The 26,933-nt window shown below is 41.5% G+C and overlaps 2 protein-coding genes across 6 annotated transcripts in view; one reads left to right on the forward strand and one right to left on the reverse strand.

The window, feature by feature from the left end:
- Positions 1 to 2,033: 2,033 nt before the first annotated feature.
- On the forward strand, positions 2,034 to 14,331 carry MTHFD2 (methylenetetrahydrofolate dehydrogenase (NADP+ dependent) 2, methenyltetrahydrofolate cyclohydrolase). The gene is made up of 8 exons (XM_047854079.1): positions 2,034 to 2,154; positions 6,808 to 6,992; positions 8,770 to 8,892; positions 9,798 to 9,950; positions 10,425 to 10,532; positions 11,390 to 11,482; positions 11,861 to 11,986; positions 13,213 to 14,331. Exons 1-8 carry the CDS (start codon positions 2,054 to 2,056, stop codon positions 13,374 to 13,376), a joined length of 1,053 nt encoding a protein of 350 aa, XP_047710035.1. The 5' UTR covers positions 2,034 to 2,053; the 3' UTR covers positions 13,377 to 14,331.
- Positions 14,332 to 15,240: 909 nt separating this feature from the next.
- The window catches only part of SLC4A5 (solute carrier family 4 member 5), a 128,154-nt gene continuing 116,461 nt past the window's right edge, over positions 15,241 to 26,933 (reverse strand). For all 5 annotated transcript variants that reach the window (XM_047854073.1, XM_047854075.1, XM_047854074.1 and 2 more), the window contains 4 exons: positions 22,064 to 22,219; positions 20,375 to 20,459; positions 19,239 to 19,306; positions 15,241 to 17,204 (listed from right to left, as the gene is read on the reverse strand). In XM_047854073.1, the coding sequence (XP_047710029.1) occupies positions 19,272 to 19,306; positions 20,375 to 20,459; positions 22,064 to 22,219 (276 nt within the window). In that variant the 3' untranslated portion in view covers positions 15,241 to 17,204; positions 19,239 to 19,271. The remainder of the gene's footprint in view (positions 17,205 to 19,238; positions 19,307 to 20,374; positions 20,460 to 22,063; positions 22,220 to 26,933) is intronic.

Here is a 26,933-nt window from a genome sequence, read left to right on the forward strand (position 1 = left end):
CTCCCCCTGCACATTCTGTCTCTTTCTCTCTCTCAAAAATAAATAAATATTAGGGGCCTGGGTGGCTCAGTCAGTTAAGCGTCCAACTTCAGCTCAGGTCATGACGTCGCAATTTGTAAGTTTGAGCCCCATGTAGGGCTCTGTGCTGACAGTACAGAGCCTGGAGTCTGCTTCAGATTCTATGTCTCCCTCTCTCTCTATCCCTTCCCTGCTCATGCTCTGCCTCTCTCTCTCTCAAAAATAAATAAACATTAAATTTAAAAATAAATAAATAGGGGCGCCTTGGTGGCTCAGTCATTTGAGCGTCCGACTTCGGCTCAGGTCATGATCTCATGGTTTGTGGGTTCAAGCCCCGCATTGGGCTCTGTGCTGACAGCTTGGAGCCTGGAGCCTGCTTCGGATCCTGTGTCTCCCTCTCTCTCTGCCCCTCCCCCATTCTCACTTTGTCTCACTCTGTCTCTGAAAAATAAATAAATATAATAAATAAATAAATAAACAAACATTAAAAAACCAGTAGGCTATTAGTAGTTAAATTTCTGTGGAGTCAAAAGTTATATGTGGGTTTTCGACTATGTGGAGTGTGCATCCCTAACCCCCCTGTTATTCAAAGGTCAACTGTATATGTGTGTGTGTGTGTGTGTATATATATATATATATATATATATATATATATATATAGAACCATTTGAAAGTTGAAGACATAATGCCCCTTTATTTCTAAAGGCAAGTACATTCTCTTATGCAACCACTATATGATTAGTTAAATCGGGAAATTACACTGATACCATGCTATTAGCTGACCTACAAAGTTTATTAATATTTTGCCAGTTTCCCTGTAATATCCTTTATAGCAAGGAGAAAGAAAAAAGAAAAATGAAACAAAGAGAAAGAAAACCATTTTTTTTTGTTCTTAATCACACATTATGTTTAATTGTCATGTCTAGACTTCTCTAATCTAGAACAGGTCCTCATTCTTTGTTTTTCATGACTTTGATATTTTTCAAAGAGTACAGGCTGCTTTTCTCGTGAATGTCTCTCGATGTGGGATTTCCTTGTGATTAGATTAATGTCCTCTAGTAAATTCCTAAATTTTAGGAATGTGGCTTTTTCCTGGACTGTTTGTTTTAATATTCCAGGTCTGTGTTCTCTCCTCTTGGTGTGTAAATGAAAAAATCTGTAACAGTTTTCAGGGGACTTAATGGCTTAGAAAAACCATTTCATTCAATTTTCAGACTTAAGATTATTAGGTGATGCATCCTCCTCAGTGCACCATGTGTGTTTGTCCCACTACTGATGGTCTTAACTTTGATCACTTAATTAAGGTCATGACTGTCAGGTTTCCATATTGTAAATTTACTATTTTCCCCCTTTGCTATTAATAAGTATTTTGTGGGAGAGACACTTTAAGATTATGCAAAAAGGGTGGCCAGATAAAATACAGGAAGCCCAATTTAATTTTAATTGCAGATGACCATCGAATACTATCTTAGTATAAGTATATCCCTCTTCCCAAATTATTTATCTGAAATTCAAATTTAATTGAGTGTCTTGTATTTTTACTTGCAAGATCTGGCAACCCAGTAAGTACCTACCTCGTTCCTAATCCAGTTTCACCCAGTTGTTTTGACATCTATCGGTGATCCGTTTTTACTATGATTTTGTCAAATAGTTTCTTTCTATCATTCTTCTGCATTTATTAGTTGGTATTCTGTCTATCTTCCTATCCACTCTTTACGGTGCCTGGCACACAGTAGGCGCCCAGATAATTGTTCAAGCAATGAATGAACAAACTCTTGTTCGCGTTAGCCGGGCTTCCGTGACACTAGCTGTGTTTGGCAGGGGCTTGCCTTCCTCAGCCAATCTCTGCAGGCTATCGAAGCTTCCGAGCCTTTCAGGGCCTTGCTCCTAGCTCTTCTTGCTCCAATCGTAAGCAGGACTTTACTGGGAAGGGACCAACGGGTGCGGGCGGGAGGCGGGGCCTGCCACGCGGCCGCGGTATAATTGCGCTGCCCGCGCGCGCGCTTCTCTCCTGGCGCGGACACCGGCGCGGGTGATGGCTGCTCCTTCCCTCGTGTCCACGTTGGCCATCCGGCTGCTCCGGCCCGCGCAGAGCTGCCACCTCCGTCATCGCCCCTTCCACCTCTCGGTAGCTCGGTAAGAGGATCGGGAGCCAGGTCAGCGCCGAAAGCTGAGGGAACCGAGGGCGGGGAGCCGGCCGGGCTCCGGAGGGGCGCTGGGGGACGTTCTGCTGAGCATCTCCGTCCCGGGCGGTGGCGGGACGACGTGGCAGTTGCGCGCGGCCCCCGGCTGCGATCTGGGCCATCGTTCCGTGGGATGGGCTGATACCCGGAACCGGCCTTTTAGAGGAAGCAGGTCTCCCGCAGCCCCGGGGCGTCGCCCTCTCTAGGGGTCAGTCCGTCCGCAGGACGGGGCCCACGGTGCGGAGCGAAGGGGCAGGCGGGCTCTGGGGCGCCCCGATTAACGCAGGACTGTACCGAGGTCACTGGCCAGAACCTGCCGGCCGCCCTTGGCTGTGATGCCGAGCCGCCTGCGGAAAGCAGAGGGTACGCTTTGGCGAGCGCCGGGAAGGGCTCTGAATGAGCAGCCTTCAGTGAGAGTCCGGACCCTAGCGGCGGAGGGGGTTGGTGCAGTCTGATGAAATCCCGGAGCCGGCTTGCTCGCCGGGTACCCGCTCTTCCCTCCTCCTTCGGGAGGTGGATGTGGCTCGGGCTGCTCTTCTGGCTGCCTCTTTCCCCTCCCAGGAGAATACATGTGCTGTGTTCACCAGGGCTTTGATGCAGTCCACCCGGAGTTGGTCTGCCAGGCTGAGTAAACTGAAGGGTTAAATATCCAAGAAAAGGAGAGAAAGAGCTGTTTGCATTTTCTTAGGGAGGTAATAGGTTTTTTCCTGATCTTTCGGGACCTCAAACTCCCATTCTTAAACCTAGGTTGAAGGGTCTTCAGGGGGCCTGTGATTTGTCACCCTAAACCTGCGCACTCTCACGCCCACCTTTAGAGCCTTTGCATTGCCGGCGATCTAAGCCTTGTACCAGCAGCTCTTTCTTTCATGCAGGCATTGCGCTAAGCTGTGTGAATTCAGGGGTGATCAAGTCTTCTTTCCTTAATGGAATTCAAGGGGCAGAACACATGTGTAATTTCCAGTCAGTGTAAAAATGTTATTAGAGGCATTGCCAAGGTGCTGTTGTAACACAGAATGCGGATTAATACGTTTTTGAAAGAAGACCCAGGACACTCAAGACTTCTCTTGGTCTTACCCTGACCTGCCTTTCCAGTCCCATCTCTCATTACTGTCTGTTCACCTCCCTCTTGTCCCCTTCCTGAGTTCTGGCCATGTGTGCCTGTGGCTTTCATGACTGAAGAGATTTGTAAGGATCCTCAATTCATCACCTAGAAAACTGGACCAGTTTGTTCACTCTCCAGTAACAAATGCCCTCCTTTGACTTGCCTTTCTGAATGAACAAGTAGGCTCCACATCTCTGAAGGCAATACTGTGTTTGGTGTTTATGGTTTCCTGGTATTGCTTTGATCACTGCTGGCTAGTAAATGTAAAACAATGATATGTTTTATGAGTCTGTGTGTATTCCTTTTTTGGCGAAGAGGGGGTTGGCAGAGAGTTTCAGGAGCATAAACTCATGGTTGCAGAGATAGTACTATAGTTTAGGACACAGTGGGGGCATAGGGAAAAATGGACTTTGGAAGCAGAGGTTTGAGTGTGTTTGAATCTTGTTTCTACTGTCCTCAGTTTCCCCTTCTATATACCAGTGTTAGTATAATAACCCCAAGGTAACTGAGAGTAATGTATGTAAAATTCTTAGCAAAATATCTAGTATTTAATAGATGTTAGTTCCGTCCCCCTTTGTAGCTTTCTTTACTCATTACTGGTTCCATTAATTAGTAGATAACTGAAGTCTTTCTAGAATAACCTGATCAGGAATCATAAAGTGCACCTGAAAATTTTTTTATGGAAAATTACAGTGCTGTAAAGCTATTGATTTAGGAGAGTAAAGATACTACTGAGTTGGCTTTTAGTTTTGAATTTTATTTGAACAGTCCTTGTGACTTTTTTCTAGTCTGTTCATTCATTATTTTATTTTATTTTTTATTCATTCATAATTTTAATGGAAGATTTTCTAAACACATCCGTGAAAGCATTTAATTCTTAAATAAGTGTTAGTTAATATAGTTAATACATTTTGGATTCCCTGTGGGACTAAGTTGAACCTCTGTTTCTTTTGGGGTAGCAGTTATTTTATCTGCCCTTTGGCAAAAGAGATGATGGGAAATTAGGTAATGACTCACTGGCAGGACTGTGTTTCACATTCTGCAGAGCTGTATATGCAGAGGAAGGCTAAAACAGGTTCTGTTACAGAAGATACTCATTGTGTTGTGGCTTTGTTTTTGGTTCTTGTTACTCTTTGACAGTTTTTAAAAAGCTAATTGGCATAACATCCAGAACCTGCCTTTGGGACTTGGAACACTGGGTTCTCTCAGAACCCTGTGTCCTTAATTTGAGTATATCATTCTTAGCCCCAATGTGCTGCTATCATTTTCTCTAAGTTCATTGCTTTCAAAAGGAACCTTTTAAGGAAGGGTAGTTTAAGACTTTCTGAATATTTATACATGTGTATATACGTTTACACACATATCCTTATGAGTGTATAAGTAGATAAATATATCTATTATATATTAAGGATCTGTGTGTGTGTGTGTGTGTGTGTGTGTAACTAACCAATTTCTCCAGGGTTGGGAAATGCATTTCTGGACTGGGGCTATTCCCCAGGATGTTGCCAGAGATGTTTGTGTTCAAAGCCCTTTGAATTAAGTCCCCTTCAGATGTAATTCTGAAATAGATTTGCAAATGTGAACATGTTTTCAATTCCTTAATATACCATGGGTATAATGAAGTACTATTATATACTTTGTGCTATGCTAGTATCATTACATAAAATATGGGTAAAAGTACTTCGTTTACTCTAAAATCATATCTTTTTAATACCTCCCAAGATACAAGTACAAATTAATATAAGGTTTAAATGTAAAATTACTGCTGTACATCTAAGACATTTTCATCTGGTTTAAAGCAGGTATTTAATCTTAATACAAATGGAAAGGAAGCATGGATGGCTTAAAGACTGTTGGAGCTTTAAAATTCCATTGTGGTTAACAGTGGCATTTATGTATGTATGTATGTATGTATGTATGTATACATGTATGTGTTGTAACTCACCACCCTGAGAACAAGAGTCACATGCCAGCCAGACACCCCTAGTTAACAGTGGTCTTAAGAATTAATCATTTCTGGGGCACGTATAGAGCAAGTAACTCTTGATCTTGAGGTTGTAAGTTTGAGCCCCACACTGGGTGTAGACATTACTTAAAAATAAAATCTTTAAAAAGAAAAAAAGGAAAGAATCATATCTGACCTACAAGATAACTAGTACCTTGATGTTATTATCCCTGACAATTAAATATGTGCTGTAAGGGGAAATTGTTTCAGTATTTCAAATAGTTGTGTATCTCGGCCTTGAGGTTGGAACATTCTTCATAATACTGAGGACAAATCTAAAGGGGACAACTTGTTTACACTGAGACCTTTATGCTTAGGGAGCAGATGCTAAGAAAACCAGGAATCTTCCACATTGGAACCCAGGAAGAGCTGCATAAACAGTTCTTATCGGGAAGAGATGGCCTTTCAGAGATCTGAACATGATTTGGGGAACTGGAGGTTCTTTTGGACCCTGAGTTGGGGCCCATTGCCTCACCCCCAGTAGCAGTTTCTGCATCTCTTGCTCTGTCTACCATGAGTGTAACTGCTGTTTTCTGTCTTTGCTTTTTTCTATGTCTTTCTTCGGGGCCTCCCACCAACAGGTCCCCTGTGGTTCTAGTGTGTGAATGTGGTTTGGGGAGAAGCTCTTACCAGTCTAGGTTAACTACCACTGCTTCCACTTTACTGAGCTTTTGTACCAACTGGACCACTGGCCTGCCTAAAAATTGTCATCCTTGATGTCAGATACTCACTGCTAGTCGGTCAGCTGTGGAAGGGCCATGGGGTTTCGGGGTAGAGCACACTGCCATCCATGAGATGGAACCTCTACTAGTCTCCTCCCACCCCTATTCTTACTAGGAAAGTCTTCTCCAGGAGGGGCTGGGGGCAGCAGTTGTTATTTTGAGGTTTGACCTGTCCAGAATGTTGTTTATTGGTTTAATTGCATAACATAATTTATATATTTGAAAGCATCATAGAAATTAAAAGCCAATTGACTTAACTGGGAAATGGTTTGAAACATATGACTGGATGCGAATAACATGGGCAAAACACAGACTACAAACGGTATATAAGTGCGTAGGAAACCCTGTTTGACCCCATAGTGATGATGGGTCAAATAAAGCAATGAAAAACTTTTTTTGGTCTATCAATTTGTCAATGATCAGGAGGCAGAATGGTGTGGCAGGAAGAGCCTGGACTCTGGATTCAGACAGATCTGGATTTGAGAGCCAGCTTGCCAAGTCCTCACTGTCACTTCACTCTCTGAGCTTCAGGGTGATAATGATAACTATTTCTGTCAACTTTATCTTCCTGAACATGTAGCTGGACACAGATTTACCACTTTGAACCTGGCCTGCAGATTTCCATTGTCCCTCAGATTAGGCGCCATGTGTTTTAATCTACTTTTTAAGTTTGGGGTATTTAATAATTTTTATTTATTTATTTATTTTATAGTTTGATCTTTACTTCTCACAAAAATTTAAGCTCTCTGGTTTTGTGACTGTTGTTGCCTTCCACAGAAATGAAGCTGTTGTCATTTCTGGAAGGAAACTTGCACAGCAGATCAAGCAGGAAGTGCGGCAGGAGGTGGAAGAATGGGTGGCATCGGGCAACAAGCGGCCACACCTGAGCGTGGTTCTGGTTGGTGAAAATCCTGCGAGTCACTCCTACGTCCTCAACAAAACCAGGGCAGCGGCAGAAGTGGGTATGTGTCACTCTCAGACTCTGATTGCTGCTAAACTGTGGCTTACCTGAGGCAAACTTCATTGTCATTCATTATTTTGTCTGATTAGAAGACACAGTCAGAGGAGGCTAATGTGATTGAACTGTATCCAAAATGTTGTCATAAAGAAATCCAGCCTATCTGCTGGGGAGGTTTATAGACCAGGATGGAAGGAATATGGTTGGTATTCTTGGTGCCTTCTGGAATGTAAGCTAAATTCTGTGACATTGACAAGTGACACTAAACACAATCTACATTTGCTTTCCTTGAGCAATAATGCAAGTCTGGCTGAGATGTTTGAGTTTGATTTGGTTGAGGAGACCTCAGTGATGTGGCCTAGAACACCATCCTAGGCTTGAAGGAAGTGACTCTGACTTCTAGGAAATAGGTTTCAGCTTCTCCAGCAATTGAGTCCAAAGCCAATTAAATCATGCAGGTTAGAGGTGGTTAGAGTTTTGAATGTAGAAGCCGAGGGTATGGGTGATGGAAGGCTTGTGTTCTAGGTCTTGTTATACCACAGACTTCCTGGTCTCAGTTCTGCCTCTCCCTGCTCCTCTGTGGGTCAGTGGTGTGAGCCCCTGGTGCCTTTGCCTTCTGAGAGTCTGTGAAATGACGTGTGGGTGGACCATGAGCTTTTAGTACACTCTGTTCATTACCACTGAGGATTGAGGCTTCCTGCCCTTTTCTTTGTTGGTTTTACTTATTTCTTTTTTTAAATTTAAATTTAGTTAACATACAGTGTGATACTGGTTTTAGGAGAATTCAGTATTCATCACTTATATACTTACCCAGTGCTCGTCACAAGTGCCCTCCTTAATACCCATCACCCATCTAGCCTATCCCCCACCCGCCTCCCTCCATCAACCGTCAGATTGTTCTTGTTAAGAGTCTCTTGTGGTTTGTTTCCCTCTCTCCTTGTTCCCCTTCCCATATGTTCGTCTTTTTTGTTTCTTAAATTCCACATATGAGTGAAATCATATGGGATTTGTTTTTCTCTGATTTATTTCGCTTAGCATAATACATTCTAGCTCCATCCATGTCATTGCAAATGGCAAGATTTCATTCTTTTTGATGGCCAAGTAATATTCCATGATACATGTACCACATCTTTACATTTTTTTAATGTATATTTATATTAGAGAGAGAGAGAGACAGTGTGCAAGTAGGGGAGGGGTAGAGAGAGATGGATACAGAATCTGAAGCAGGCTCTAGGCGCTGAGCTGTCAGCACAGAGCCTGGTGTGGGGCTCGAACTCACAAGCCATGAGATCATGACCTGAGCCGAAGTCGGACCACCCAGGCGTCCCTATACCACATCTTCTTTATTCATCAGTCAGTGGACATTTGCTCCCCTTTTCTTTGAAAAACCTTTAGAACCTCTAGAAAATAGCAAGCTGTGGCTTTTTAAGACACTGGGAGGTAGCACAGTGCAGTGGAAAGAACATGGACTTTGGAACTGGAAGGATTGCCTTCACTGCTAACTGGCTTGTGTTTCAATTTTGCTGAGTCTCAGTCTCCCTGTCTGTAAATTGAAGTTAATGAGGATAGCGTAGAATAATGTGTAGAATTGTCAAGCCAACATTCTGTAGTGTGTATATTTGTGAAGGTACCTTTTTAGGTGCCTTGGGAACTGATTCAGGCTTTTAGCTACCAGGGTTGAGTGTGATGAAAACATTCTAGGTTAGAATACCATGGCAGGCAACATAACATTGCTCATTAAATGCCTCAATGTTTTTTTTAACCTTGAAATAATCTTATAGGAATCAACAGTGAGACAATTGTGAAACCAGCTTCAATTTCAGAGGAAGAACTGTTGAATTTAATCAATAAACTAAATAATGATGATAATGTAGATGGCCTCCTTGTTCAGCTGCCTCTTCCAGGTGAGTTTTGGGCTCCACCACTTAGAATGATTTCTGAGGAGTAGAGGATTCTTAGTTACTTTATATACCTGGCCCCTCAAGTGGATTTGACTTAAAGGGAGTTAAATTCAAAAGAGTGAATATTTTATTAGATATCCACAGCCCTACTCAGAATACTAATTGCTCCTTAATTTAGTATTGAGATTATTTATTTATTTATTTATTTGATTAAAAAAATTTTTTTTAATGCTTATTTATTTTTGAGAGAGAGACAGAGTGTGAGCAGGGGAGAGGCAGAGAGAGAGGCAGACACAGAATCTGAAACAGGCTCCAGGCTCTGAGCTGTCAGCACAGAGCCTGATGCAGGACTTGAACCCACAAACTGTGAGACCTTGCCCTGAGCTTAAGTTGGATGCTTAACCGACTGAGCCACCCAGGCACCCCTATTTATTTATTTATTTATTTATTTATTTTTAGGTCTTTTTTAAAAAATTTATTTTGAGAAAGAGACAGAGAAAGCAGGTGGGGGAAGGACAGAGAGAGAGGTAGAGAGAGAATCCCAAGCAGGCTCCATGCTGTCAGTGTGGAGCCTGATGTGGGACTTGGACTTATGAACCATGAGATCACGACCTGAGCCAAGATCAAGAGTCAGACGCTTAACCAACTGAGCCACGCAGGCACCCCTGGTATTGAGATCTTGATACAAAATGGCATTGGAGGGAAGCAGTTGTACAAGAGGATATTGGCTTTGATATTAGCATTTGTCTTTGCCTGGTGTGTGTTCCTTCTGTGCAGACAAACAAGTAAATCACAGAGGCAAGTCGTGGAAGGGGAACTGGTTTGCATGATAAACCAGATAAGTTGGAGTCAGACCGTCGTAACTATACAACAGTGACTTAAGGCCACTGCTCTGACTTCTTTTTCAGGGCACATGGACGAGAGAAAGATCTGCAATGCTGTTTCTCCAGACAAGGATGTTGATGGCTTTCATGTAATTAATGTAGGGCGAATGTGTTTGGACCAGTATTCCATGTTACCAGCTACCCCATGGGGTGTCTGGGAAATAATTAAGCGAACTGGTAGGTCTATCCTATAGTTGTATGTCTGTGTTAACTATTATAAAAATAGTACTTACAGATGATAAAAAGTCCTACAGTAAGCAGAATGGATGCTCCGATACTCCAGCCACACATCCTCTAGTCCTGACCCCAGAGCCTACCTCTCTCTGCAGTTGCCTGTTTTGACTGTTTGCCTACTTTAACTTTGTTGCTATTTAATCCAGAAGCCCCCATAAAGGAAACTTAAGATTTGGTTGTGTTGATAGTGCACACTCCTATAACATTTTGTAGCTTACAGGGTGCTTTCTCTCTCTTTTTAGCCTTCACTCTATGTAGCAGGTGATAGGCCCCCTTGACTGATGAGGCAACAAGCTTAGTAACTCCCTTTGTTATCACTGGTTTATGTCCAAGGCTATCTGTCTGCCTTTTTCTTTGGTGCTCATTCTAAGATAGTCTAGCACTCTTTTTAATGCAAATATATATATTTCTTCATAGGCATTCCAACCCTGGGGAAGAATGTGGTTGTGGCTGGGAGGTCAAAAAACGTTGGAATGCCCATTGCAATGCTACTACACACAGATGGGGCTCACGAGCGCCCTGGAGGTAAGGCAATGGGGTTCTGAGGAGTGTTCCCTCCTCCCTTTTGTGCAAACCTTCAGAGGCTGTCCTATGTTTGTTAAACTTTGCATGTGTATTTATTTGATTTTGTTAGCAGATATTTGGCATATTTGGGGAATGATCTTGGTAGGACAGGCTGAACTCGTGTCACCTGAGACTTTTAAATGCCTTTATTAGGGACCTACTACAGAAATGGATATGCCTCAGAATTAAATTTGAGTTTTGAGTGTAAGCATGGTTGACGGTAATTACACATTTTCCTTTATGGCTTGGATAGCTGGGGCTAAGAAACAGTTCAAAGTTAGTATCCCATTCTATGTCATTTGATAGAAAAAAAATCTGAGACCATTGCAAAGGATTGACTTGAAAAGGCTGTAGTGTGTCATTATGTCAAGTTCTGTGAGTTTGTCTGAAAAGCCTCATAAATCAGTTATCACACGTGATTATCATATGATCTTACATGATTACATCAGAAGTAATGGCAAAACTATGTACTTCCAAATATGTTTCAGCACGCTTATTTTTTTAAACCTTGAGTAATTCTAGTGACATTGTGCTTAGGAAAAGTAAAATTCTTGAAAGGCTGCTAAATGGGATAAGGAATAAATTTAATTATATATCATTCAAAAGGATAGAGAGGATGAGGGGATGAAAGTTATAAGAAATTGGGTATTAATTTCTGAAAAGTAAATGATACTGAGCTGGCCAGAAAATATGGTACATGAATTAAGTCAATTATTTTTTTCAGAGATGGTGAATTTCTAAAATGGATTGGTTAATTAAGACCTAATCCAATCTCAGCTTTGATTCAGAAATCAGGACATCTATGTTTTAACTCCTAGGCGATGCCACTGTTACAATATCTCATCGATACACTCCCAAAGAGCAACTGAAGAAACATACAGTTCTCGCAGACATTGTGGTCTCTGCTGCAGGTATGAATACCGGGGAGGGGATGGAAGGACAGCCCTTAGAATCTTAGAATTTGCCTGCCTCTCTGCTACCCCATTCCCATTCCTTTAGAGATGACCCTGTGAGCTGCCCACAAAGATGAGGTGGGAACTGTACGCGCGATGTTGGTTTTTGGCTTTTCACTATAGACTTGGTGGGTAATGTTACTTCAAATGGGCCCAAATATTTCTGTTTACTGTGTGAAGTTTCAGTCGTTCCTTGGTTAACAGTTTTCACAGGTTTTCACGAAATAAGCTTTTTACTTCTTCCATGTCCCTTAAAATTGAAATCAGATAAGACTGTGACAGGTGGAATCTTTCTTTCGGTACTAGTGACCATTCCTGTCATTCCTGTCTCTGCAGGCATTCCAAATCTGATCACAGCAGATATGATCAAGGAGGGAGCAGCAGTCATCGATGTGGGAATAAATAGAATTCAAGATCCCATCACTGCTAAACCCAAGTTGGTTGGAGATGTGGATTTTGAAGGTATATGGTATAATTTTCTTAAAATATAAAGTCAGTAAATACTACCTTTAATGGACATTTAGGACAGATCATTTACTTTTTCTTTAACTTTTAAACTTACATTACTCTGGGGGCGCCTGGCTGGCTCAGTTAGTAGAGCATGCGAGTCTTGATCTTGGGGTCGTTGAGTTTGAGTCCCATGATAGGGGTAGAGAGTACTTTAAAAAAAACAACAACAAAAAAAACCACTTAGGTTACTCTGGTAATTTAAAATGTATCCCACATGAATTAAAGAGAAATCTTTTAAGAAATGGTAGCCATTCTAGAATCATTTTAGGATGTTTATATCATAAGATTATGGGGACCAGCTATAAGCTTTTCAGGAAGGTGTTCATTCTTTCTTTAGGGTTACTTCATAGTTGAAACGACTTCATGACTTAACAAGTCTGAAAATTTAATGAAGTGACTTTCTGACATCATTCAGTCTCCTAGAAGGTGTTACAGATTTATCATTTTCACATTGAAAGGGGAGATCACAAACCTGAACCTGTTAAAAATGGTCCAGGAAAAAGTCACGTTCCTGACTTTTGAAGTATACTAGTAGATTTCTCCTTTCAGTTTTTAAGGTATCATGTTTATCTCAATTTTATGCTGATAAGTCTGTTTCTAGCTTTCCATTTCTAATAAGCAATCAGAGACAAGGCTAAGTGCTTAAGTATTTTTGCTTTAAGATTGCATTAAAAAAAAAAATCTTCTCACTTTCCAGAAAATTACTTTGGTGCTTTGGGTAAACAGTATATAGTTAAAGAAATCTAGTAAATAAATAGTAAAAAAATAAAATAGAATAAAATTAAACTGTTGTAGGTAGGTATTGTTAATATATTAATATTAATAACATAAAATAATTATTATAGTTATACTTCACATACAGTTAACCCATCCAGGTATTTCTTTTGAAATTGATTTAATATGGAGGAAAAGTATGACTAGTAAATTATAGGTTATTTAAATGTATAAATATTCATTGAACAACTCCTTATTATGTGAATGTTATTTTATTAGTATGTTCAAAAAGCTTTACCCCTGAGTCATGTAGATGTGATTTTTTTTTTTAATGAGTTTGAGGTTTATGAAGGTGCTTACATATATTCTTGCTTTTTCTTTAAATGCTTCTTCCATGGTATGTTAAAATGCATACATTTCCTTTGCTATAATTAAGGCAGTCTGCCTATCCTGTTTCTATATAGGCGTCAGAAAGAAAGCTGGTTACATCACTCCAGTCCCTGGGGGTGTTGGTCCCATGACAGTGGCGATGCTAATGAAGAATACCATTATTGCTGCAAAAAAGGTGCTGAGGCTTGAAGAGCGAGAAGTATTGAAGCCTAAGGAGCGTGGAGTTGCTACTAATTAACTGTTGTGTCTTCTGTCACAAACAACAGTCCAAGCCAGTTCAAGAGGCAAAACAGGCCAACAGAAATGCAATATTTTTTATTTATTTTACCGAAATGGTTTAAAATGATGCTTTGTATTTATTGAAAGCTTAAATGGTTGGGAGTTTGTGCACAGAACTCTGCAGTACCTCACCACGGAGCACGCCAGTATCCTGCTGGGTCGTGTGATCCAGCCAAGAGAAGCCATCAACCTAGTGATTAACATGGAGGACATTGTCACAGTGAGAACGGATGCTTAACTTTGTCAAGCCACTTCAGTTAAAATTTGCCTTTTCTAGGATTGCATTTCCCAAGTGCTATTCCAATAAGAGTTGATACTCACTTTAGGTTCCAAACCTTTTGAGTTCAACTGGTTAAACCAAAGGAAAAGTGTTGCTAGAGAAAATTAGGGAAAAGGTAAAAAGGAAGAAATGGTAATTGAGTAGAAAAAAAGTACTCTAATTTACATACATAATGTATGTAAAAACTACATGTTAATGGTGTCCTAAGCTGTCATTTCATGGCTTAGTGTTGGGAAAATGTTTAGGGTGGTTCCATGTGTTGTTAGTCCTCGTTTTATGTGCATTACATTCATGAGGTTTCCCATTTTTTTCTAGGATTGAAAGGCTTATTTTATAGATTTGTGTGTATTGTCATATTTGGCTTTTCCTATATCCTTAAACTTCATTGTTACATCTTTGTACTGTTGAGGGTGTCTGTATGTTTCCTTGGTATATCTTGAAACTATTTTTGAAAAACAAAACTCGGGCTTGATAATCATTAGGGCAGCTTATAGAAGTATGCAACTTACTTTTCCACCAAAGACTTGTCAGCAGCTGCCTGCTTTGATGTAACCTGTTGACTTTCCCCGATGGGTTTTTGAGAACTTAATATTGAATTTAATCAGACTTTCTGATTAAAAGGGTTTTCTCTGTGTGTGTGTGTGTGTGTGTGTGTGTTTCCCCATTTTTTTTTTTTTAATAAAACACTTCTGACTGGTGTGGAATGAGTTTCCAAAATACTGTATCTTCCTGCTACAGTTTTAGTTGTGTCCTAATCACAGTTAATCTTTTTCATTGGATGTAACTGACATAGATATTCTTGTATTCGGTGACACCTAATCCTGTGCCTTAAATTGATACAAAGCACGGTGGAGAAACAAGTCTAGTCCTTTTAGTCTTACATCCCAACAGATTGTGCCAAGCCAGGAGCTTAATCTGTAAGATTCATGTCAGTGGTTAGGCCTATTCTAGGTGCTGTCTAAACCATGCAGCTCAATGTACACATTGTTGGATTTACACAGCCCTTTTTGATGTGCTTGCCATTGCCCCCCTTCACTCTGCCCCCTTCCTCTGTATACATTTATTTTTTTCAATGTGTGTGTTTGATTTGACAGATTGGAAGGTGTTTGCTGTGCGCATTTTGAGTCTGGGACAGGTGCCTGTGTATCCTCTTCTCTACCAGGACTGGGTATTTTGGCTTCCAAGCAGGCAGATGATATAGCTCCTGTTCCAGGCAGCTTGAGATAGAGAAAGAACAAGGAGGGGGTAAGTCAACTTACTTAAGTTACTTACTTACTTACTTGAGTTGACTTATTCCCTCCTTGTTCTTCTGCCAACTGCCTTCTTTTTTAAATGTTTATTCATTTCTGAGAGAGAGAGTCGGGGGGACAAAGGATCTGAAGTGGGCTCTGTGCTGACAGCAGAGCCTGATGCAGGGCTTGAAGTCACAAACTGCAAGATCATGACCTGAGCTGCTGAAGTCGGACACTCAACCGACTGAGCCACCCAAGCGCCCCTGCCTTTATTCTTTTGATAGTTTTCTGGAGATGTAAGAAGATGATAGTTTGCAAGATGAGCAGACAGGATTAAGTTTTATTGAATTATAGTTACAAATGGGAAAATAGTTCTGACCTACTGCAAGGAAAAGTAACAATATGTCAACCTGTTAAAAGCTATCAAAATTACAATGTTCATGTGTGTACAAAATATAAATGACATAGAAGGTGGAAATTACAGTGATCAATTTGCAACAAAAAACTAACATCATAGTTTTCCAACTTGTGGGATTAATCAAGCACATTTACTCCGGAATCCATAACATTTCTACAGTTTAATTTGGACAAAGTGCCATTGGAAATCAGCCAAGTTTTAAAATAGATGTTAAGGGTAGATTGTAGCTCTTCCAGGATTGGTGCAGATGAAGATACAGAATTTGCACTTAAATTCAGGGGATGGTTCTGGATTAGTGAGCAGCTTAGTCATTCTGCTGTGATCAAGTGGGAGAGGCTTAGAGCTTTACCTCTTGGCAGTATCCCTTGGAAAGGAGCTCTGAGATTTAATAAACACTGAGAGTTTTTCCATGGACCAGGCACTGTACAAGGCTCTGAAGATTGCAGAGGCAATTACCTGTCCTAGTACCCAAATGTTAATGATCTAGTGTCATTTGTCTTTAAAAAATAGAAAAGAATAAAGAAAAAAGCACCTGCATTTGTAATCTTGAGTAAATGTGGCGACTAACCAAAGAGATTTACTTGAAATTCATATCCATAGTTGTTTTGGAGACAGTAAATGTCAGATGCATTGCGGCTATCAGGCACATAGTAGGTGTTAAATAAACAATGTTGATGTTTGTCAAATGGGGATTGAAGACAGACTGATAGTAAGTTTCATGCTTCTTTACTAATGCGTCATTAATCTATCCAACTTGGCTTCTAATCATTCCTTTAAAGTAGTAATCTAATACTGCAAAGTTATAATTTAATATTTTACATTAGCTCTGCCTAACATGCAGCAGTCATGTGGATGGGAGTTTGACTTTGGGAATCAGGCCACTGAAAATTTGTAGGAAGAGCCTCCCTGAAGGTGTAAAGAAGTCTTATTCTGGATGTGAAAAACCAGTGCTATTAATTTAAAGGGTCATTTTGTTGCTGTAACATGTGGTTTGAAGTTTCACTTTAACAAGAACAATTTTATTTCAGAAACATTTACCCACTCTAATGTGTTGGTTCTTTCATTAACAGACTTTCACAACTGGCTTTTCAATCTGGGAAAGCTCCACTCACACTTCTGTGCTGGAACAAGGCCGCAATGCATGCAGATAGTTCAGACTTGACAAATGACCCTTTGAAAACTGAATGAGATAGGGAAAGATAGGACCTTTGAAATATTTCTTCCCAATGCCAAGTTGCAAAACAAATTTTCCAACGTTGGCGTACTGAAGTGTGAGCATTTTAATAGTTCTTTCAAGACCATCTAGATACTTTAAAATCTAAACTTAAAAAAAAATCTAATTGATATTTGTTTTAATAAAAATTTACTATTGCCCCTTTATCCTAGCTATAATTTGGGGAGGCAAGCATTTTTTTCATTTCAAGACAAGTTATAATTTCTATCCTGGACTGCATTTTAAAATAAAGTATGTTTCCTTTGTTGTTTTCATAACTACAAAAAGGAGATAGCTTTGCACATAAGTAGTACTTTTCACCCACAGATCAGTTTTTTATCCAGTGGAGTGACCCTCGGTTTGGCAAATAAGGAAACCGGCACAGGGAAGTTCAGGGATTCGGCCCCGACCTCACAATGAAGATTAAACCATGTCCTTCCACAGTGAAGATTAAACCACATCTGGGGGAAGCTGCATCCTAGAGGGTGGTCTCGCCGTCAGTTTCTCTTCCATATCTGTCCACATCTGTGAAGTCACAGTCTGACTCCATTTCTATCTTCACCTGTGGCACCATGAACACTGGGCTCTGTGAGTAGTTGAAAGCAGGTGAAGCTGGACAGGAAATTCTGAAGTGCAAAGTGATGCTGAATGAGAAAAAGAGGGAGGGAAGAGTGACTTATCTAGTACTGGGTGTTTTCAACTGCTATGCCCCAGGGCAGGCTCTAGTGCAAATAGATGTCTTTGCTTATGAACTCTTAACACGTCCTGGGAATGAGTGGCATCCTCTGCACTTGGCCTTCAGCTGTGGTTGCTTAGCTAGTCTTGCCATGAGTTTCAGCCTAGTCTTCACATTATTGCTAAGGTGAACTTTCTGGATCACAGGTCTTTCTGTGATTCCTACCGTCCAAAAGTTAGAATCCAAGCTCCTCAGTGGCAGACAGGGCCTTTTATGTTTGCACTCCTGATTACTTCTAGTTTGATGGCCTGCTTATCCCAGCAGTCTTCGCCATGTGTATATTTTCAAATAGTATTTCAGGCATGTTCCCATTGCCTGAAATGCCCTTCTTCTGCCTCTTTTCTTCTTTACTCTGTGTAACTGGCAGACTCCTATTTATCATTCCCAGACTCTCTAGATAAGGCAAATCCCTCCCTTAGACACTGACCTTTCTCTTCCATGCGCTCCACTGTTCTTGGCACATGGTGCTGTATGTCTTTGTTCATAGGCCTGTCTTTGTATATCCCCAGGGATTAAGCATCATGCTGGTAGATCACAGATGCTTAATCTTTGTTAAACTAGATCGTGTTACTGAGCCTTTTCCGCCACTGAAATGGAGAATCCTGTTTAGTGGTCTCTGCTTCCACCTACTTCCATAGATACGGTAAAACACCAGGATAGTTGGGAGGTGCCCATCACCAATTATCAAATTTTCTCCATTTCTGATCTTGTCCCAGGTTTTGTACAATTTAACAGATTTTTGAAAATCCCCTATCCTGGTCCAAATTTTCTCTCCATGGACTGAAATTGGGACAGAGATTCAATTTGGTGTAGGCTACTTAAAAATGAAAATAGATCCAGATAGAGTGCTTTTCTCTTAACACCTTCGTATGTTAAAAATCCGTGGCATTTGTAATGGTGTAGAATCCTAACCTGAGGGGTGGAATGAGAAGCCAGGCAGAGATAGAACTGGGACATGTGATACCCCTGGGCCTTGGGTCTGCTGCTTAGGGAGGCTGTTACAGTGAGATCTGTCTTCTCATCCTAGCAATGTGGGAACAGCCTTGACTTCTCAGTTTTCTAAAATCTCTTGAATGAGTGCCATCTGAGTGTGGAGGTTCATCTGCCTCTGGACTTGGGATAGCCTGTGCTTTTGCTCATGGGTGACGTAGTACAGTGATTCCTGTCCAGTTTAGAGCACCATGTAGGAGCGCCCTACCATCTTCCCAGTAATAACTGAGGCCGACTTTCTTGCCCCTGGATTTCTCTTTTCCATTTTCGAGACTTCTGTGTTTTCAGTCATCAGGTTGCCCCACTTTTTTCATGGCTTCTCATTCAGAACACCAAGGTATCACATTTGGCAGAGGGGCTCCTGGAAATGGCCTGGAATCCTTTCTTGACTATTACCTCCATTTAATCTTTTTTCTTAAGTAAGCTCTATGCCCAACGTGGGGCTTGAACTCACAACCCCAAGATCAAGAGTCATTTGCTCCACTGACTGGGCCAGGCAGGCACCCCTCCACTTGATCTTTGATATTTAGATAGCTTTCTTTGATAGCCTTTCTGCCCTTTGCTAATTAACCATAGTGTTACTTTATTCCACTGGTATTGGAGTACCTGGTGTTTTGATTCTTAGACCTGCTTTTATCCTGGCATTCAATAATCTATACTTAAGTAATGTGTAGTTTTTCTCTATATTCTTTTCCCCCAGTATTTTCAGTTTTCATTCTATGTAGTATTCTGTAAAAATTTCCTTTTCTAAAGTTGAGTACCTTTTATATTGTAATCATGTTATGTCATACTTGTTACTTGACCCCAATAACTATGTCTCTCCACTTCTGGTGGACCAGCAAAGGCCTTTACTGAGACATTGGCTAGCCTGAGAAATCCTAGGCCCTCAGCCTTCCAGGCCATTGCTTAGTCTCTTATCTAAAACCCAAGGAGTCTACCTCATGGCCATTACCTTCGGTCAAGGTCTGAGTCACTGAAGGAAGAATCAGAATGAGTAACTCCAACTGGAAGATCTTTTTCCTGGCAGGAAAATTAAAATGTCAATTGTGGAGCAGGTTTGAGGACTATACTGGAGAAGGCCTTTCTCCAGTGCCTCCCTCACCCTCCTTCCTATTCTCTAACCCCTATGGCCAACACTACAGAAGAGAAATTCAGGGGCCTCATAGGGATGGGTGACTTCACCAGACGGTTCTCAGCCAGGTTAGGTGGGTGTGAGGCATGGGCGGGGCCAGGGAAGAGTGAGAAAGGGTGATGGAAATATACAAATGGCAAGGAGGAAGGAGAATTAGAAACAAAAAAGGAAAGGTACCTCTGACAGAGAGTGATGGGAAGCCCTTCAAGGGCCCTGGCAGGATTCTAATCTGGGTCCTTTAGAAAAGTGGCAAGTCCTATATTAGGAGCACTGGGGTCAGGACTCAAGTGGAATCTTTCGGATTACTCTCAGACAAGGCTATGTTGTCTTGACAGAAGTGTCCACTGGGAGGGCGCTGACACTGGGAGGGGGTAAAGGCAGCCACAGATCCCCCAGGATCTTTGTAAGCAAAGCCCCATCTCTCCCAGACAGCCTTCATTTCAGCAGGAGGAAGGTACCTGTGATTCATATGGAAGCACAGCCCAACCACTAAAACCTCCCCTTCTGACAAAAATTTGTGATCCCAATGCTATACTATTTCTCTAAAGGAGACAACTCAGCTGGGATTTGAACTCCCAATCATTTTCAATAACCACTGGAAAACATGGGAGGCTCAGGGATTCAGGATTGGGTAAATGTGGTCTGAAATGATTCAAGAGAGGGCCAGGTAGTGCCATAGACATCAGGAGGCACCAGGGGAAAGGAAGGAATGAAGGACTTTGCCCAAATGGAAGTGAAGATTGATCACTGGCGTCTGCAGGGTTTGATTCTGGGTTTCTATTTGGTTGAAGTCTCAGTCCTTGTGACCCAGTTCTCATTGAACTCTGCCTACCACAGGAGTCCTCTAGCTTCTAAGACTATTAGATCCCCCTGAATTAAAGATGAAAGTTCCTTGGAGGAAGAGCTGGAGGATTAGTAGTAAGTAGGAAGGGAGAGACACCATGTGTTTTACTTACTGGCAATGCAGTGGATACCATTTTGGGGATCTGACTGGACACTTTCCATGGGAATCTTTATAACTGAGGGAGGAGGGAACTGGGGCTGGAGAGAAACAGTGGGAAAAGCTGATAAACACCAGCAATACAACAGCTTTGGCTTTCTTGCCAAGATGGAAAATACATGCACCACAATGTGTGCCAACCACCATCCTCTTTACATCTAAACACTTAGGAGATGCTACAAATACCCTGGGGCCCGCTGAGGGGCAATCATAGTTAGCCTGCTGTCCTAGACAAGACAGAACTCTTCCAGGAACGTTATTGATCAGAACAGTTTCAACTGTTAGAGTAACCAATCTCTTGGGAGTGAATCTCACACAATGGCTGGTGTTGCTGTAAAGACATGTGTAAAATGAATTTATGTAAATCGAATCCCATTTTTCCATTGAATTTTTCATGCTTTTCCCCAACCCTGCAGAAGTTCCTGGCACGTGGTAGCCACTCAAATATTTATTGAATGAATCAATGAAAGAATAAGTATTTGTCTTTAAAAGGCACTTAGATTCTCCGTTTCTTTGTTCTCAAGCCTATCTTTGCAAACCAACTAAATCACCAATGAAAAACATGTGAATGAATGATGGGCCTCTTGAAGAGGAAAGTAATTAAGGACAAGGGGAGTTTGGGTCTATCACTACCATCAGAAGATGGTTTGATTGCCACTAATCAAGGATCTGTCTGTGAACAGCTCTGATCTGCAAAAGGCAAAATCACTAGAACAGTTCAAGATAGATGCAGAAATGTGGGTTCAGGTCAAACCGGGAGAATGCAAGGACAGGCATGGTGTTAGGAGATGGCATGGGTAGCTTAGCATATTGGAAATGATCAAATTCAAAGTCAGGAACAGTTTTATTAATTCCCTTTTAGACATTTAGCCATATGTCCATCTTGGGTAAACTACTTCCCTTTTGGAGGACCATTTCATCATCTGTAATAAGCACTTGAACTAGATAATCTTCCTGCTTAACATTTTGTGATTTACTGTAAGCTCTGGACTGGCTTCCTGTCTCTTGACTCCCTGGTTGTTTTGGGGGTGGGATGGGAAGGAAGCATGAGAGAAGAAGGGTAGATGGGGCAACCAGGTGGTCCCCAGCATCTGAGGAATGTAGCCACTCTCCTTTCAGTGAGGACATAGCCTCTCTCCCCACCTTCTTCCCTAATACCCCAAGGGCAGGCCAAGCAAACCTTGTCCCCCAGTACTTACAACTGTCCAGAAGTCTAGTCTACTGATGTGGGTACCCATCAGACTTCTCCCCTGAGGTCTGCTCTATTCTTTGGAGATCAGTCCTCATAATCTCCATGATTATGAGCTGAGTCTTCTGCCCTGTTCCATCAAGGACCTGCACTGCTATTGATAATGGCCCCAGAAACTCACAGAAATGGGAAAGAGTGGGCGTGGCAACCAGCCTTTCCCTGGATTGGGGGGGGGGGGGTGGTTCATTCACTGTGGCCCTCCGTGAGAATATTCACATAAGCAAACAAGCTCTCAGCACCCCACACCAGTATGAGGAGAAGCCTCAGCTCATCCTGGATTGGGCCCAGGTGATCACAGCTGACCACTTGAGAAGCTACCTCCTCCTTGACCCTGCCAGAAATGGAGGGAGGGTTTCTTGATCTTTTCCCTTGACCCTGGCCTCACGTCCTCCCCACCTCCTCATCACTGTCCTCAGGGACCCCTTTCCTTCTCTTCTTCTTCTTATCCGTCTCCTTCTTCTCTTTCTCTGGGAGGATATTGTCAATCCAGGCCAAATCATGCTGGGAGAAGATGAGGTCCAGAAGCCTTCGAACGATGATGAGGCCCAGGATCTGTGGTGAGAATTCAGAGAAAAACATGGGCTCAAGGCCCCAAAGTCAGATATTGTTTTTTCTCTCTCAGTCAGCTATACTCAGGGACTTTTTCTGGTGCCTTTGGAGCCATCTCAGAGCTCCCACAAACCATCATTCACCTTCTGCCCAGCTTGGTTCCTCTCATCTGGTCTTTCCTCAGTTGACTAACAAAGCCTATCAGTGACCCAGGGGAGGGAGCCTGTTGCAGCTGAGGACCAAGGACTAAAGAACTACAGTTATTCTTTAAATCAGTCGTCCTCAAACTTGAGCTTCCATCGAAACACCTGGAGGACTTGTGAATACACACACTGCTGGGTGCCACCCCCAGAGGTTGTCATTCAGCAGGTCTGGGGTGGGGCCTGAGGATCTGAATCTCTAATAAGTTCCCAGGAGATATGGATATTTCTGGATCAAAGATCACATTTTGAGACCCACTGTCCCTATTTCTGAGAGCTGCCAATCTCTCTGCTAACAAAGTATAAAGCATACTGAATAAAGTGTACTGGGATATCAGGAGTTTTTACAGTAAAGTCTAGAAAGTTTGTTTCTGTTCGGGATAAACGAATTAAAGGGAAAACACATGTGCACTTTGGGGAAGATTAAATACTGGCCTTTCAATAGACTCAATGGGCTCAGAGTAACTAGTTATAAATATTGCCCCTTCACTACCAAGAACTGGTCATTAAATGAGATCAGGGAGAAAACCATTCAGTTGAATTTAACTCTGGCTCCTCACTGACCCTTTCTAGAGAGCAAGTAGATCTAGGGAAATGGACAAACCTGGGTTTTGAAAATCCTGGCTCTGAAAACAAAATAGTGGTTGCTAGGGACAGGGGTGGGAAGAGGCACTGTCTGCATAGAAATGGCATGAGGAGGTTAAAGAACACCCTACTAACGAATGAGTGGGTCAACCAGGCAATTAGAGAAGAAATTAAAAAATATATGGAGGGGCGCCTGGGTGGCGCAGTCGGTTGAGCATCCGACTTCAGCCAGGTCATGATCTCGCGGTCCGGGAGTTCGAGCCCCGCGTCGGGCTCTGGGCTGATGGCTCAGAGCCTGGAGCCTGTTTCCGATTCTGTGTCTCCCTCTCTCTGCCCCTCCCCCGTTCATGCTCTGTCTCTCTCTGTCCCAAAAATAAATAAACGTTGAAAAAAAAATTAAAAAAAAAATATATGGAAACAAATGAAAATGAAAATACAACAATCCAAACACTTTGGGACGCAGCGAAGGCAGTCCTGAGAGGAAAATACATTGCAATCCAGGCCTATCTCAAGAAACAAGAAAAATCCCAAATACAAAATCTAACAGCACACCTAAAGGAAATAGAAGCAGAACAGCAAAGGCAGCCTAAACCCAGAGAAGAAGAGAAATAATAAAGATCAGAGCAGAAATAAACAAATAGAATCTAAAAAAACTGTAGAGCAGATCAACGAGACCAAGAGTTGGTTTTTTGAAAAAATAAACAAAATTGACAAACCTCTAGCCAGGCTTCTCAAAAAGAAAAGGGAGATGACCCAAATAGATAAAATCATGAATGAAAATGGAATTATTACAACCAATCCCTCAGAGATACAAACAATTATCAGGGAATACTATGAAAAATTATATGCCAACAAATTGGACAACCTGGAAGAAATGGACAAATTCCTGAACACCCACACTCTTCCAAAACTCAATCAGGAGGAAATAGAAAGCTTGAACAGACCCATAACCAGCGAAGAAATTGAATCGGTTATCAAAAATCTCCCAACAAATAAGAGTCCAGGACCAGATGGCTTCCCAGGGGAGTTCTACCAGACGTTTAAAGCAGAGATAATACCTATCCTTCTCAAGCTATTCCAAGAAATAGAAAGGGAAGGAAAACTTCCAGACTCATTCTATGAAGCCAGTATTACTTTGATTCCTAAACCAGATAGAGACCCAGTAAAAAAAGAGGACTACAGGCCAATATCCCTGATGAATATGGATGCAAAAATTCTCAATAAGATACTAGCAAATCGAATTCAACGGCATATAAAAAGAATTATTCACCATGATCAAGTGGGATTCATTCCTGGGATGCAGGGCTGGTTCAACACTCGCAAATCAATCAATGTGATACATCACATTAACAAAAAAAAAAAAGAGAAGAACCATATGATCCTGTCAATCGATTCAGAAAAGGCCTTTGACAAAATCCAGCACCCTTTCTTAATAAAAACCCTTGAGAAAGTCGGGATAGAAGGAACATACTTAAAGATCATAAAAGCCATTTATGAAAAGCCCACAGCTAACATCATCCTCAACGGGGAAAAACAGAGCTTTTCCCCTGAGATCAGGAACACGACAGGGATGCCCACTCTCACCGCTGTTGTTTAACATAGTGTTGGAAGTTCTAGCATCAGCAATCAGACAACAAAAGGAAATGAAAGGCATCAAAATTGGCAAAGATGAAGTCAAGCTTTCGCTTTTTGCAGATGACATGATATTATACATGGAAAATCCGATAGACTCCACCAAAAGTCTGCTAGAACTGATACATGAATTCAGCAAAGTTGCAGGATACAAAATCAATGTACAGAAATCAGTTGCATTCTTATACACTAACAATGAAGCAACAGAAAGACAAATAAAGAAACTGATCCCATTCACAATTGCACCAAGAAGCATAAAATACCTAGGAATAAATCTAACCAAAGATGTAAAAGATCTGTATGCTGAAAACTATAGAAAGCTTATGAAGGTAATTGAAGAAGATTTAAAGAAATGGAAAGACATTCCCTGCTCATGGATTGGAAGAATAAATATTGTCAAAATGTCAATACTACCCAAAGCTATCTACACATTCAATGCAATCCCAATCAAAATTGCACCAGCATTCTTCTCAAAACTAGAACAAGCAATCCTAAAATTCATATGGAACTACAAAGGCCCCGAATAGCCAAAGTAATTTTGAAGAAGAAGACCAAAGCAGGAGGCATCACAATCCCAGACTTTAGCCTCTACTACAAAGCTGTCATCATCAAGACAGCATGGTATTGGCACAAAAACAGACACATAGACCAATGGAATAGAATAGAAACCCCAGAACTAGACCCACAAACGTATGGCCAACTCATCTTTGACAAAGCAGGAAAGAACATCCAATGGAAAAAAGACAGTCTCTTTAACAAATGGTGCTGGGAGAACTGGACAGCAACATGCAGAAGGTTGAAACTAGACCACTTTCTCACACCATTCACAAAAATAAACTCAAAATGGATAAAGGACCTGAATGTGAGACAGGAAACCATCAAAACCTTAGAGGAGAAAGCAGGAAAAGACCTCTCTGACCTCAGCCGTAGCAATCTCTTACTCAACACATCCCCAAAGGCAAGGGAATTAAAAGCAAAAGTGAATTACTGGGACCTTATGAAGATAAAAAGCTTCTGCACAGCAAAGGAAACAACCAACAAAACTAAAAGGCAACCAACAGAATGGGAAAAGATATTTGCAAATGACGTATCGGACAAAGGGCTAGTATCCAAAATCTATAAAGAGCTCACCAAACTCCACACCCGAAAAACAAATAACCCAGTGAAGAAATGGGCAGAAAACATGAATAGACACTTCTCTAAAGAAGACATCCGGATGGCCAACAGGCACATGAAAAGATGTTCAACGTCGCTCCTTATCAGGGAAATACAAATCAAAACCACACTCAGATATCACCTCACGCCAGTCAGAGTGGCCAAAATGAACAAATCAGGAGACTATAGATGCTGGAGAGGATGTGGAGAAACGGGAACCCTCTTGCACTGTTGGTGGGAATGCAAACTGGTGCAGCCGCTCTGGAAAGCAGTGTGGAGGTTCCTCAGAAAATTAAAAATAGACCTACCCTATGACCCAGCAATAGCACTGCTAGGAATTTATCCAAGGGATACAGGAGTACTGATGCATAGGGCCACTTGTACCCCAATGTTCATAGCAGCACTCTCAACAATAGCCAAATTATGGAAAGAGCCTAAATGTCCATCAACTGATGAATGGATAAAGAAATTGTGGTTTATATACACAATGGAATATTACGTGGCAATGAGAAAAAATGAAATATGGCCTTTTGTAGCAACGTGGATGGAACTGGAGAGTGTGATGCTAAGTGAAATAAGCCATACAGAGAAAGACAGATACCATATGGTTTCACTCTTATGTGGATCCTGAGAAACTTAATAGGAACCCATGGGGGAGGGGAAGGAAAAAAAAAAAAAAAGAGGTTAGAATGGGAGAGAGCCAAAGCATAAGAGACTGTTAAAAACTGAGAACAAACTGAGGGTTGATGGGGGGTGGGAGGGAGGGGAGGGTGAGTGATGGGTATTGAGGAGGGCACCTTTTGGGATGAGCACTGGTGTTGTATGGAAACCAATTTGACAATAAATTTCATATATTAAAAAAAAGAAAAGAAATGGCATGAGGGCATTTTAGGGGTGATGGAACTATTTTCTATCATGGCTGTGGTTGCGGAACCACTACTCTGTGCATTTGTCAAAACTCAGAACCACAGAGTGAATTTTACTGCGTGTAAATAAATTTAAAAAAATCAATGAAGGGAATGTAGGGGAATCTTGGCTCTGCTCCTCCTTATGTGAGCTGGGTAACTTACACATGCTCTCTGAGCCTCAGCTTTCTCACCTGTAAAGTAGGATTAGTAATAGTACTTCAGGTCTAGTGTGGACTA

Source organism: Prionailurus viverrinus, chromosome A3, assembly GCF_022837055.1.
Source record: "Prionailurus viverrinus isolate Anna chromosome A3, UM_Priviv_1.0, whole genome shotgun sequence".
NCBI lineage: Eukaryota > Metazoa > Chordata > Mammalia > Carnivora > Felidae > Prionailurus > Prionailurus viverrinus.